The sequence below is a fragment of the Electrophorus electricus genome, chromosome 14 (genome assembly GCF_041902795.1).
Source record: "Electrophorus electricus isolate QZ-2024a chromosome 14, ASM4190279v1, whole genome shotgun sequence".
NCBI lineage: Eukaryota > Metazoa > Chordata > Actinopteri > Gymnotiformes > Gymnotidae > Electrophorus > Electrophorus electricus.
Genome location: NC_137510.1, coordinates 21,136,748 through 21,149,376, shown reverse-complemented (window position 1 = coordinate 21,149,376; position 12,629 = coordinate 21,136,748). Strand labels below are relative to the sequence as shown.

Sequence of the window (12,629 nt, the reverse complement as noted above, 5' to 3'; positions counted from 1 at the left end):
ATCAGTGAAATGCATTCAGGGCAGTGACAGGCATTGTTTACCTAATTTGAGCTGAGTCAGAGAAAACAGGGTTTAACACATTGCCTCTGCATATGGCCTTCAGATCAGATTTACACGTTACAGATTTACAGTTTACAAATTTATAGAAACATATTTCTTTACTAATATCGGTGATGAAGCAACATATTGCTTCACAACACATACATGCTTTCTAGTTCATACATGTTCATGCAACATAGGACTCACATGACATGTTATTTCTCATGGACTTGCAAACTAACATTATCAGATTAAGCTGTTCATATGTTAATAATTCTTTATAGTTCATTTGAAAGACTGGAAGTTGCTGGATGCATCATCTGTACTAGTGGATTCCTCTGTGTCTGCGTTTGACATCGTTCATATCAGCAGAGACATCGCGAAGGACTTGGAAAGCGTCCGTGACTGGTGTCTGGCTGGTGAGAGTCAAAAAAAAGAGTGCAAAGGTGTGTATGTGTGTGTGTGTGTACATTCCAAATCTCCCTCTTTCTCCACAGCCTGTGAGGAGCATGACTCCTGCTTGGCTGTATCAGTGGCCAGTAGAGAGTCAGCAGTGAGGTGTGTGATGTACCCAGACTCCCACACCTGCCTCCCCACCTCCAGCAGCCAGCACTGTGTCCTTCTCACCAAGGAACCTGCCCAATACGTGTACCTTAGAACAGGTGAGAAAATGGCCTGAGAACCTTAGAGCCCAATCACAGCAGATGATGTGGAACAGTATGCAAATACCAAGAAGAAAATAACAATAATTATGATAACTCAGGTCATGGCTTTTAAGGATATTGCATGTTTGAAGTTTTGAAGCCAGATCTTACTTCAGTGTCCATCACTGGCCATGGAACACTCCTTGGTGAAAATGAGGTGAAGATGATTGGTACAGAGAGCAAGAGTGTGACTTACTTCCTGGGTGTGCCTTATGCTCGTCCACCAATTGGTCAGCTTCGCTTCAGTTCCCCACAGCCAGCTGATTGGACAGGCACCTGGAACGCCACATTTGCTCGGTCTGTGTTTCATTTTTGAGCCTGTGTGTGTATGCATGAATGTCATGTTATAATTGTCTGGTTGTTTGGGTAATGGTGTTTAAATGTTTTAATTGTTTGTTTAGACCCAGTTGTATGCAGCCTGGTGATACTGCTGACTTCAACACCAGTGAAGACTGTCTTTACCTGAACATATTTGTGCCCACCAGTGTGGTAGTTACCCATGTTTGTCTATCTCACACACACACACACACACACACACACACACACACACACACACACTCACACACACACACTCACACTCACACACACACACACGCGCGCGCGCGCGCATACACTCGCACTCATACATATGTACGTAAGCGCAACACTGCTTGGCATCCCTGATTTCTGGTGCCATATTTATTGTTCTGTGTATGTTACAGAGAGGGGCTGCATCAGTCCTAGTGTTTTTCCATAACCCTGCCTCTGGCCTGCTGGATGGCTCCTACCTTGCAGCTGTAGGAAACATCATTGTGGTGACAGCCAGCTTCAGGGTGGCTGCATATGGATTCCTCAGTACAGGTGCCATATGTCTCAGCATTACACACACACACACTTTTTTATAGGCTGTCATATTTGATTTATTCTATACTATGGAACCAGGCAGTTCTAGGCATCACAAATGAAAACCATAATTAATGAATGTGGTTTGGAACTTCGTAGTACCATTCGAAGGCCTCTCTGAGGATACAAGGTGGAAGATATTCTTTTGTGAAACCTTTGTTGACAGTGAAAGCTTGACAGTTACTTTGCTAGCTAGTTATATACAGTATTATACATGTGCCTACAGTGGACAGCCTAAAATAAATGCTGAATGCTTTTAATAATATTTACAGAATGAATGCAATGTTAAAGATGCACAGTTGAGTCTGCATGGCCATACTGCTATAGTTAATGCATTAACAACATTAAGGAAATGATTCTACTCATTAGCAGGTGCACTACTTTGCCTTATACGGCTAGAGATGATTGTAGCAAAGTCCACGTGCTGATGTGGCTCCAGGTTCCAGCGCTCTCCCAGGGAACTTTGGGTTGCAGGATCAGGCCATGGCTCTGCAGTGGGTGCAGGAGAATATCGCCCGTTTCCGGGGAGACCCTGCTAAGGTTACAGTAGGAGCAGACAGAAACGGTGCTGACATTGCCAGCCTACATCTCTCCTCCTCCTCCTCATCTCTGTTCCATCAGGCTCTCCTTATGGTAAGAACTGAAACTTGCACAGGTCCATGTCTGAGTCGTGGTGTTTGTTGGCTTTCTCAGTCAGTCCTTCTAATGAATCTACCAAGTCATCTTCCAAAAACACAGCGTAATGTTTCCAAATGAATGTTTAACATCTGTTTAGGTTTTGGCTATTAACACCATGCCTTTCAGCTGCATCCCCCCAGTTTGTTTCCCGTGGTTCACTATAGCACCTCCGCGTAGGTCTCCTCCTCCATGACCATGCTGCTGAGTTTCTGCACTGGGTGTGTGCGTACAGACGTCCACTTCTTCCGTTTCCAGCTGCGCTTCCGTGTCACTTCCACTCCTGCCACGGAGAGATAGGAGGACACACTTTCCTGCACACCGAAACTGACGCTGCAGCCTGTGCCTGCAGGGAGGCCCTTAGCATTCCGCTGCATGAGGTCGGCACTGTGGTGGGGCAGCACGTTAGTGCAGTTAGCAAAACTAACACGGCGCTGTTGAATTGCATTATGAACGACAGCATATGCAGATGGCTCAAGGTATCTCAGGCTCAGTGATTAAGCCATTTGAGAAAGTATCTTAATTAATAACCCATTATCTAACTAGCTAACTGACGGCTATGTTAATCAAACAATGAACCAACCAAATAATCATCTATTAATCAATACAAATAAATACATAAAGAATGACCAGGAAACAGATGATGATAAGTATTTGACTTCAAAATCAGAACAAAGTCCTACTGTAACCTGTCTTAGTTAAGCTGATGATGTCCCCGTACCTGTCCATGGCTGTCCAGGTGAACCTGTGTGGTCTCCTGAGAGCAGCCTGAGAAGGCTGGCTCTGGGTCAGACCACTGGCAGCCAGGCAGGGTCCAGTGAGAACGCAGCACAGCCCATCAGCTATATCTGTGTGCCAGAGCAAAGTTGGTTGGCCGCGGCTTGCAAACGATAACGACCATGCCGGCGATCCGATGGATAACCTCCAAAATGTGGACTAAAAGAAATAACTACATTCAACCTCCTAAGGGTTTTGTTATATGATCGATGTTACCAGAGTAGTGGTTGACAAGGTCCTCGAGGCACTGGAAGGTGAGACGTGGCGAGATGAAGTACCAGTTGTTTGGCATGCGAAATATCCGGTAATGCAGTATAGCCCTGTGGCGCACGGACAAGCTGTAGGTACCTGCGGGTCCGAAATCCATACCAAACTCTTAAGTGTGCGGGCTAATTTGGTGAGAAGCTACTATGTCAGCTTCTCACCAAATTAGCCCGCACACTTAAGAGTTCATAGCAATTTTCCCTGGGCACAGTCTCACAGGAACGGCCTCCTCACCTCCTGTGCTCTCTCTGATCAAGAATGAGCCTACTCTGTTCCCAGGTAGCCAGAGCAACTCTTCAGCTTTTTGCCTTGCGACACCCTCGAACAACCACCTGTAAACAAGGGGCCGGGAGTAGGAGTTAGCGCTTAGATTTTTACCCTACGTTGTTTTACCGATAACATGGCTGTTTTAGCCTTGCTTTTTCTCACTCACCCGTGGTAAACCTTAGCTGCATAGCATCTTGGGATGTAGTTCTCCTTGTGGGTCTGGACAGAGTATACTTTCCACCAGTAGCCCTCGCTGGGAGAAAAAATGAGCATAATCTCATGTGCAATTTCCAGATAGATGCTTATGTAATATATGTGACATGTACATTAGATTATTACAAAGAGGACACCTCTGTAGATCACTATTAGTTAGTGCAAGACATTCTGCTGCTTCCTCTACTATTTTGAATAAGGCTAGAATGACATTCTATGGTTGGGAATGTAATCCGAACATATGTATCTTATTCTATATACTTAAATACTAGCCCATGGAGCTGGAACAGCACGCTCACTTTCTATATTAGTCAATAATCAGTCAAATAAAATTAACCCATGGCATAAATGGTAGCAGCTCCTCTCATCACATGTTTATTGAGGAGCATCTAAAAATGAAGTTCTATTAGTAATCAAATGCTGTGATCATACTGTGTATCTCATTTGCTCTGGAAGAGTGTTCTGTGATGTTCTTATCGACCACTGGAATCTTTGCAGTGGAACAAATGTGCAGTGATTTGTTTTAAACTTTCAGTCCTTTCTACTACCCTGATATATGGACTTATGCAGTTATTTTGCAGAATGGAGCAATCTTTGGCTGATAAGTAGTACTTGGTTTCCTTTCTAATTAAAGTGACAAAAGTTAAACTGTAAATATTAGGTGGTTACACATTTCACTTCCTATTTCTTTGGAATTCAAGACTCAACCTGTCCTGAATAGTTTTGCAGCTTTAGGCAGTTACTAAAGGCAGTGAAATTCCAGCACACCAGTAATATAATGACTATAAAAGTGGTGGTCAAGATATGTTTTTTAAATAAGCAGTTTATGCTACAAAAATCATAAGCTTCTCTCTTGTGCACTGACAGAATGTTCCATTACAGGGTGTGGACTTTCGTAAAATGCACTCTGCCTATTTAGTCTACATCAGCACGTCCTGTGTTGACAAGAATAACATAGTAAACAATAAAAGCAAGTAGTAGAATGAGAAATGAGGACTCGAAACAATAACACAGCCTCACTTGTTAGATTATTCTGTCTGGAACATTCTGTTATACCATAAAAGATTATAGAAACACAACCTAGTTATAAAAAGTATAATAATCCTTTGCTTTTTGCTGACAACATACAAAAAAAAAGCATGTAGTAAAATGGAGTGTTGTGGGGCAAAAGCACGACTTAGAAAATATAGATCTGCTTAAAGCATAGCTCTTCAAACAGTCTCCTCTCCTGAATATGGGCTCACACTCTTCAGAGGGAGGGTCGTCGCTCAGATTGAAAGGCTAAAACTCACTCTGAGAGGAGTCTCAGCCAATCTCCTCTCCTGAATATGGGCTCACACATCTCAGAGGGAGGGTAGTCGCTTAGCACCACTGCTGCCTCCTTCTCACTCACTGAAACACCAGGAAGATCAGAGTTGAAACAAATGAGGAATTTGGCACAATGTTCTTTAAAAATGTTGCGATGTAAAATATATTAACAGTAAATCATATTTATAATTTTTGATAAGAATACAAGTAATGTGAATTAATAAAACCAAGCATAACTTAGCTTGGCTTGTTCCACCTGATGTAGCGATGTCCTCTGATGTCATCCAAAAGAGCAAGTACTTATTTTGAGCAATCTTTTAAACTCTTTTCGTTGGTTTAAATACCTTTATTAAAGTTATCTAACACATGACCTTCAGATTTAGTTTCAGGGTGATTGCTCCTGTATAGAGCTAAACAGACCATAGTTAAAGGAGCAGAGAGTAAAGACCTGGCAGACACCCCCTCATAGGGGGTCCTTAATCAGATCAGCTATTCTTTTTTTCATCAGTTCGGGTTTCAGAGGCTCGCATTTTTCTTCTCTCAGATTTCATGTAATTTTGTTATGGGTACCTTGTATTAGATTTATTTGATAGTGCAGGTAGCCTTTTTTAGAGGACATCTGCAGTGAATTCATTGATACTTATTGGTGCGCTTTCACTTTTTACTTGGTTGTTTATACTGTAATGTGTGTCATTGGTTTATTTGCCAATTTATTATTTATTATACAGTTTTCTAATTATACTCAACAATTATAAATATTTCCAATACATCGTACACAAGTGCAGCTATATTTGACACACGTCAAGATAAATCATGTATGTCCCCTCCGTACTGCAGTTATCGTTATAATGGCAAATACAAGTGAAAGACGAGAACAAGGAAAAAAAACTGCACACATGTAAATTCTATTTATCAGTGCCTGGTGTGTTTGTCAGTGAACGTCTTACCTCTTGATGTCAGGTCGTCACTGGTAGTAGTTTGTATGAAGTCCTCTTGAGACTGCTGACTTGCCTGTGTATTCCCCATTACTGGGTCCTACTCGAAACGTCCCAAATTAAGAAAGCGCTCACTGGATTCTCTCCATCCAGGCCACGTCTCAGCCAGTGTGTCAGTGGCCTCTGGGAACTCTCACCTCTTCTGGCTGATTGTTTTTTTTATTTATTTCATTTTTAAAACTTGCTGTAGGGAAGAGCTGATGTTGAACGTAGCCTGTCAGAATAGGGAAGCTGGTCTTTCTTACCACATTTTCCGCTCCAGAAGCAAGCAAAATAGGAAGTGCTGATAAAGCTGTCTACAGCATGCAAATGAGTTCAGCGCACTTTAGCACATCAGTATGCCTGTTAATAGCTGGTAGTGAGTATATACAAATATCACAAACAGCATAAACCACCGCATTGTGGTGGTAATTATGTAACCTTTTAAAATATTTTTGTTATTGTAGTATGATTTCATTATAGCATGCCTTTTACACTGTTCTGTGTCAAGAATAACATATGTTGAGATATAAATCTTCTTGACACATGGTGGTATTATGTTGGATAATATAGTGATACTATGGTGATTTAACTTAATTCAGTCTTAAATAGGTTTCTAAAAGTTATTTGTCTTGTTCCTCAAAATACTCTGTTTTAAAGTAATCTCGTGGTGCCTTGTATTATTGGATTAAACCAGGAAACGATGCTCTTGATAAGGAAGATGTAGTGGAAATAGAGCACCAGAGGTTAATATAAGAAAGCTAAGGCAAGGTTTTGAGGATGGCATTTGGAACACTGGTTGATGAGACCCTGCATGGCTTCTTTCAGGGTGGGTCAGTGTTCTCTCCAGCAGCAGTGATGCGCAGGCAGAAGGCCCGGGAGCAGGCTTTGTCTCTGGGCAGAGAGCTGGGCTGCTCAGCCTCGGAGCCCACGCAGCTACTAACCTGCCTGAGAGAGAAGCCAGCTGAGAACATCAACGCTGCTCAGACCAAGGTGGCTCCCCTGTGACTTGCACTCTGACTATGGAGCTGTGCTTGAGTAAATCAGTGCGTCATTCATCTGCCATGCCAGATTGAAAAAATAGCCCAAAAGGGCCCCTTACAGCCTTAGTACCTCCTTAACAGTGGAAAATTTTTTTTTTTTCTTTTCAAATGATGTGTTGACGGTGAACCACTTATGTGATTGTGTGTTTGTGTGCAGTTGCTGGCAGTGAGTGGTCCCCTGGAGGCCTGGGCTCCAGTGGTGGATGGCGTGGTGGTTGAGGAAGAGCCCTCCACAGCCCTACGCTCTGGTCACTTCCTCTCAGCACCCCTGTTTCTCGGCTCTTCGGCAGAGGATGGTCTGATCAGCAGAGCCAAGAACATCAAGGTCCAGCATGGCTTTAAGCCCCCAGTAGATCCCCTGGCTCTAACGCCGAGGATGAGCTGACCCCATCATCATCCTTGTCACTTATATCTCACTATGCTTTCTTGTGATTCTGAGAAGTGGCCTCTGTTGTTGTTTTTGGGTTTTTTTTGCGGTTATTGAAATAGAACTTTGAGCAGCTTCAGGGAAGAGCAGACAGTAAAACCGCTTTCTATGAAGCCCTGTCTAATTCCCTCGGTGGAGACGATGCCAATGTGTTTGTCAAGGAAGCAGCCACATGGTTTTACTCCCTGCACCACTCTCCGACCCCCGCTGGCTACAATGTCTTCTCCCGGGCTCTAGAGAATGCTACAAGGTAAGAGCAGTCGCCATCATTTTATTAACCCAAAGATGGCCAGCTGCTCCAGCCTTCTGCTCTCATCCACGGTGATGTTCAGAAGTTCAGTGTGTAAATAGTCCTTCCTGAATCTTCAGTGCAACACAGTTCATCCCAGTGCTTACTCTTAGCTTGAATTTTTAATTTGCAGTCAATTACTGCCATGCAGTTAAACTACCAACTGCTTTAATCTCTCTGGTATTCTTAGTAGCCTCTGAAGAGAGACATGGCCATTTTATTTTACAAGGACACAGTCGAGTTTGTTTAGTGGTGAAACATGCTAAAGAATTAAGTAAAAATAGGTTTGTGTTATGGGCACAAAGCAGTCAAATATGTGTATGCTTGCCTCCCTTTAAAATAGAGCAGTAAAAAAGCCAAAAAAATAGAGCAGTCAAAAAAGTAGGACAGTCACCATAGACTTATAATAAGAAGGGTGTAGTTTTGTGGGCAAGAAGAAGGAAGTAGCACAGCTGAACTTTGCTGAAATAGATGGTGGTTACAGAGCATGAAAAATAGGTGACATTTTTTGTACTGACCTGAGATCATTTTTGCACTCATAATGATCAGCATTTGAATGGATGAAGCTGCTGCCAATGCAGTGAAAAAGAGTCAGACCCAGAGCTGAGAAGGCTCAAAGACGTATGTGTCTGTCTGTGGTTCTCTTTGTCTCTGTGTGTTTGTGCACAAGTCAGGATTATTTACAGATTGCAGGATAGAAATGCTCAAATAATGTGTGGAACAGCATGTTCTTAGTGCTCAGTGTGTTGAGCTTTCGCTCTCTGGAAACCGAATCCGGCAGATTTGCTTTTTGTCATTTGGATTGCTCTGTCTCATAGAATATTGGTATATTGATTGCTTCCCGATTGCTACCAAAAAAAAAATTATTTGCATAACTTTTAGGTACAACGAATGACCACTTTGATTCAGTGGCCTAAATGCTGTTTAGTGAAGGAGAGAAAGAGAAGGGGAGAGAGAGAGAGAGAGAGAGAAAGTGAGAGAGAGAGAGAGAGAGAGAGAGAGAATTAGAGGGAGTGGAGAGAAAGAATGGAGGGAGAGTCAAGTGCCTTACCCTGCCCAAGTAATGACTACTGTCAGATATAGCATGGACAGCATCTGACACACATGCAATACGCCTGCCAACATGCAGCTTCCTCTGCAGCATAGTCACCACCAGAGTGCACATGTACTCAGGAGTCTCTGTGCTGCTTTCCTACAGGTGCTATATGCATGCAATCATGATTGCACCCCTGTAATAGACTCACATAAAGAACCACTGTGACTTTGCCCCAGACTGTGTGTTTGACAGAGCCTAAATGCAGCCTTAAACCTTGTTTGGATTCATGTGTGTCTGACCCAAGAAACTGTAAGCTGGATGCCTTCTGTGTGCGTCGTATTAGTAAATGGAACTGGGAATTTACCTGTATCCTCTATAACTTCTGTGAAATGTTGCCCACACCTAGTTAAACCTAGTCTAGTTAAACATGCTGTAGAGCTGTTTTAAAGGAAATTCTTTATTTAGGGTTTCTTAGATGTGTTGGTGTAACAGGATTAGACTGAAATCCATGTTTAGTCTTAAACATAAGACAGCATGGACAGTCTTGGCTCTGGTAACTGTAGACCCATTTTAAGTCACTCTGTGTAAATATATGGCATTCTTCAGAGGAGTGCATTAGACCAAAGACGCCAATGGGAGTCAAGAGTGCTGGGGAGGAACCGAAGGAATGTTATTGAAAGAATTAGAGCCTTGGAAACTATTACATAATGTGGCATATGGATGAGCAGACTTTTAGGGGTTTAAGGTGCACTTGCATATTTTCTCTAGAACACAGGAATGTTGACCTTACCACCTAAAGAGAGTTAGGAAGAGGAGGGGAGGCACTGTCTCTCCTTTCAGTTACATGATCGCATAAGGCCTAGGGCAAGAAAAGAGGACATCGCATGTAGTCTGCAGTCTGGCTTAATCCAGGGTGCTGAGCCATTCCTGAGTCTCTGTGTCTTGCTCTCCTCGGATCTTCCATAAATAAAAACATTTAAAAAAAGAAAAGAAAGGAGTAAAATCATGGAAAATGGTCATCATCAGTAGTGCTGGATGAACGCGTTTCATAATCAGCAGATGGGGAATGAAAATTCCATCTGTTTTGTTGCTCTTTATCTTTGTTAGTAACAATGATCTAAGGGAAATGTGTCAAGTTTTGGCATAGCAGGAAAAGAAACTCAGCAGCTGGGTCACTTCAGTATTATCATGTAATACTGAGAAGAATTTATTTGATATGGCTTCATCACTGGAAGCAACATAGATCAAGTGGTCTTACTCATGGGTTTTTTTCCTGCTGCAGAGATTTCTTCATCACCTGCCCCTCTGTGAGCATGGCCAGCTTCTGGGCCTCCAACACCCGCTCCAGTGTTTACATGTACCACTTGCCTGGAGACATGACACACACCAGGTATTGACTGGTGCCATTTTCACGCCTTTTACAGATCAGACCATGCTGTGCTCAGAGGTTAGCTGACTCATGGTAACATGTATTGTGCACTCTTGTACAGTGACCATAAGTGCTGTCTAGATGTTTTGTATATGCGCATATGTCATACATATTGAGTGAACGTACCCTAAGGAGTAAGACATTACTATTAGATAATTCAACCCGGGGTCCCTTCAGTTGCTCATACACTCAGCCGTTAGTGTAACGTATGAAGGCTTAAGCAGGATGCGGGGATGAGGCACGTTGAAACAGACTTTTATTAATACACTTAATAAGACGTAGCACGCAGGCTATGGTTTCAAACACCGACATCCAGGATAAGAGAGGAGACTTTTATACACGCATGACAATGACACACAACAAGGACCAGGTGAGAAACACGAGAGGGCGTGGCATTACAGACGAACACACACACATACACACACACGGGAGACGTTTGAGGGGGGGAAGGGGCCGTACCATGACATTTAGGCCCTGGTATACCCACTTAGATGCACTTAGATGTCTTTGCAGTGCCCTCCCTGTCATGGGAGCAAGAATGAAAGCTGACATGAATTATTTAGGGTACAAAAATCCAGTGCATTCATTCAACTGACGTTCACAGAATTGTCATCTATATGAACTTATCTTTCATCTTGTGCATCCTCGGAATTTGACTCATTTTCAGTTTTATAAATGAAGATGTAAAAATAAAGAATAATATAATAATATAATAATACACCATATAATAATAATAATATAAAGAATGCTTGAAATTTCAAGGAGCTACAGCCTGATTTCTAACATACGTAAACCACCATCATTCTAATATAGAAAGCGCAAGCTAAATCACAAATATTACTAAACCTTCATGATAATCAGATTGCACCTGAAGATTAAATTAAAGACTAAATGGAACTGGACATCCAATCTGATATATTTGACTCTTTTTCCCCTGTTCCAGCACTGATTTGTCGATGCCTCTGGATGTGCAGTATGTGTTTGGAGTGCCACATGTACCCGAAATGCGAGGCCTCTTCACTTCCACAGAGAGAACTCTCTCTTTGCAGATCATGACCTACACGGCCAGCTTCATCAAGTCTGGGTAGTTAGCATATCACTCATTTGTATGCTGTAAGACAACCAGGTTGTGTGCACCTATATGTGTTTGTGTTGCTTTTCTCACACTCACTTCTGTCCCTTCTCATTTTCCATTCAGAAACCCCAATTTGCCTCTCTCTGGCTCTACAGCGTCCTTCGGTGAGGTTTTGCCTCCATGGCCTCAGTTTCTGCCCCACCCAAGTGGGCAGAACTATAAGGAGCTGTCCCCTGCCCTCAGAAACCGCAATGGCCTACAGGCATCCCACTGCTCTTTTTGGTCCCAGTATGTGCCAGCTCTGAGCTTCTCTACCGGTCAGTAACACTTCACTGTTTGTGAGCTTGAGGAGTGAGGGGGGTTCCCAGAAAATAAGTACAGGTGTCATCAAGTCATATGCAAGTAAAACAGTTCCTTTGGTCTTAATGTTCTGCTTGATGGTCTGAATATTGTGCTTAGGTTTTGTTGGAGGTAGTGGTATTGTTGTTTTGGCTATGATTCGAGAAATGAATATATCCTCACTTGCACATTTTCAGTTACTTAAACTGTTTATTCTGCTCTCTTGTGTTTCAGGCAAACACTTGTGCAAAAATTCTGTGGGAGAATTGGAAACTTCGCAGAATCCAGCAGCAGAGCCAGTGCCTTCGTCTGACTTCAGCGCTTCAGTCTCACAGAGGCCACCCAAGTCTGAGAAGGATGCTTACAATTAAACTGCCAACAATGACTAATTGTTAATCCAAGACCATTTCAGTTTCAGCTGCCAAAACATAATTTATGTTTTTCTGTCAATATATTATTGCTCTAATGATTCATCTCTGGATGCAGGAATTAAACTATATAACTGCATATTGAAAACAAAAAAGTTCCTCATCTCTCCTTTCACTGCTGTATATCACAGTCTTTTTGCCAACTACAAACTATTAATTGCACAAAGAAAACTGATTGCAGTTAACAATAATTGCTGTAGGTATTCCAGATCATGACACCCATGGTGAACAGTAAAATGGTCTGACACAGTCTTTGTTTTAACATGTTAATTAGGGTTGGGTGGAGGGATAAGCATGGCAATAAAGCAGCAGGACTGTTGTAGTAGTGAAAGTTTCCAGATGTCTCACCCAGATCCAGAGCTGCTGAAATAAATGTATTCCAAGACTCATCACCATGTTCATAGACATTGTGTGTCTTTGGCTGTTCTGTTCCAGCCAGCTGGATGCTGTCTTCTGTCCT

At 42.5% G+C, this 12,629-nt stretch overlaps 2 protein-coding genes across 2 annotated transcripts in view; one reads left to right on the top strand and one right to left on the bottom strand.

Annotated features, from left to right (window-relative positions):
- The window catches only part of tg (thyroglobulin), a 31,851-nt gene extending 19,222 nt beyond the window's left edge, over positions 1-12,629 (top strand). Inside the window, exons 34-46 of the mRNA XM_081696467.1 lie at positions 324-458; positions 537-701; positions 836-1,040; positions 1,145-1,232; positions 1,445-1,583; positions 2,065-2,258; positions 6,932-7,096; positions 7,304-7,471; positions 7,636-7,823; positions 10,181-10,288; positions 11,271-11,411; positions 11,526-11,719; positions 11,976-12,629. Of these exons, the coding sequence (XP_081552593.1) occupies positions 324-458; positions 537-701; positions 836-1,040; positions 1,145-1,232; positions 1,445-1,583; positions 2,065-2,258; positions 6,932-7,096; positions 7,304-7,471; positions 7,636-7,823; positions 10,181-10,288; positions 11,271-11,411; positions 11,526-11,719; positions 11,976-12,112 (2,027 nt within the window). The 3' untranslated portion in view covers positions 12,113-12,629. The remainder of the gene's footprint in view (positions 1-323; positions 459-536; positions 702-835; positions 1,041-1,144; positions 1,233-1,444; positions 1,584-2,064; positions 2,259-6,931; positions 7,097-7,303; positions 7,472-7,635; positions 7,824-10,180; positions 10,289-11,270; positions 11,412-11,525; positions 11,720-11,975) is intronic.
- On the bottom strand, positions 2,215-6,376 carry sla1b (Src like adaptor 1b). Its single transcript, XM_026999958.3, has 7 exons — positions 6,077-6,376; positions 5,114-5,213; positions 3,775-3,861; positions 3,576-3,673; positions 3,294-3,425; positions 3,022-3,148; positions 2,215-2,687 (listed from the first exon to the last, which is right to left on the bottom strand). Exons 1-7 carry the CDS (start codon positions 6,153-6,155, stop codon positions 2,462-2,464), a joined length of 849 nt encoding a protein of 282 aa, XP_026855759.2. The 5' UTR covers positions 6,156-6,376; the 3' UTR covers positions 2,215-2,461.

Bases quoted from the DNA above. Each gene is read 5' to 3' on its own strand.
- sla1b (XM_026999958.3), bottom strand. From the start codon at position 6,155: ATGGGGAATACACAGGCAAGTCAGCAGTCTCAAGAGGACTTCATACAA. The intron at 3,149-3,293 runs GTAACATCGATC...TCTGGCACACAG, and splicing joins CCTTGTCAACCACTACTCTG to ATATAGCTGATGGGCTGTGC. The intron at 2,688-3,021 runs GTACGGGGACAT...GCCCCACCACAG, and splicing joins ACCTGGACAGCCATGGACAG to TGCCGACCTCATGCAGCGGA.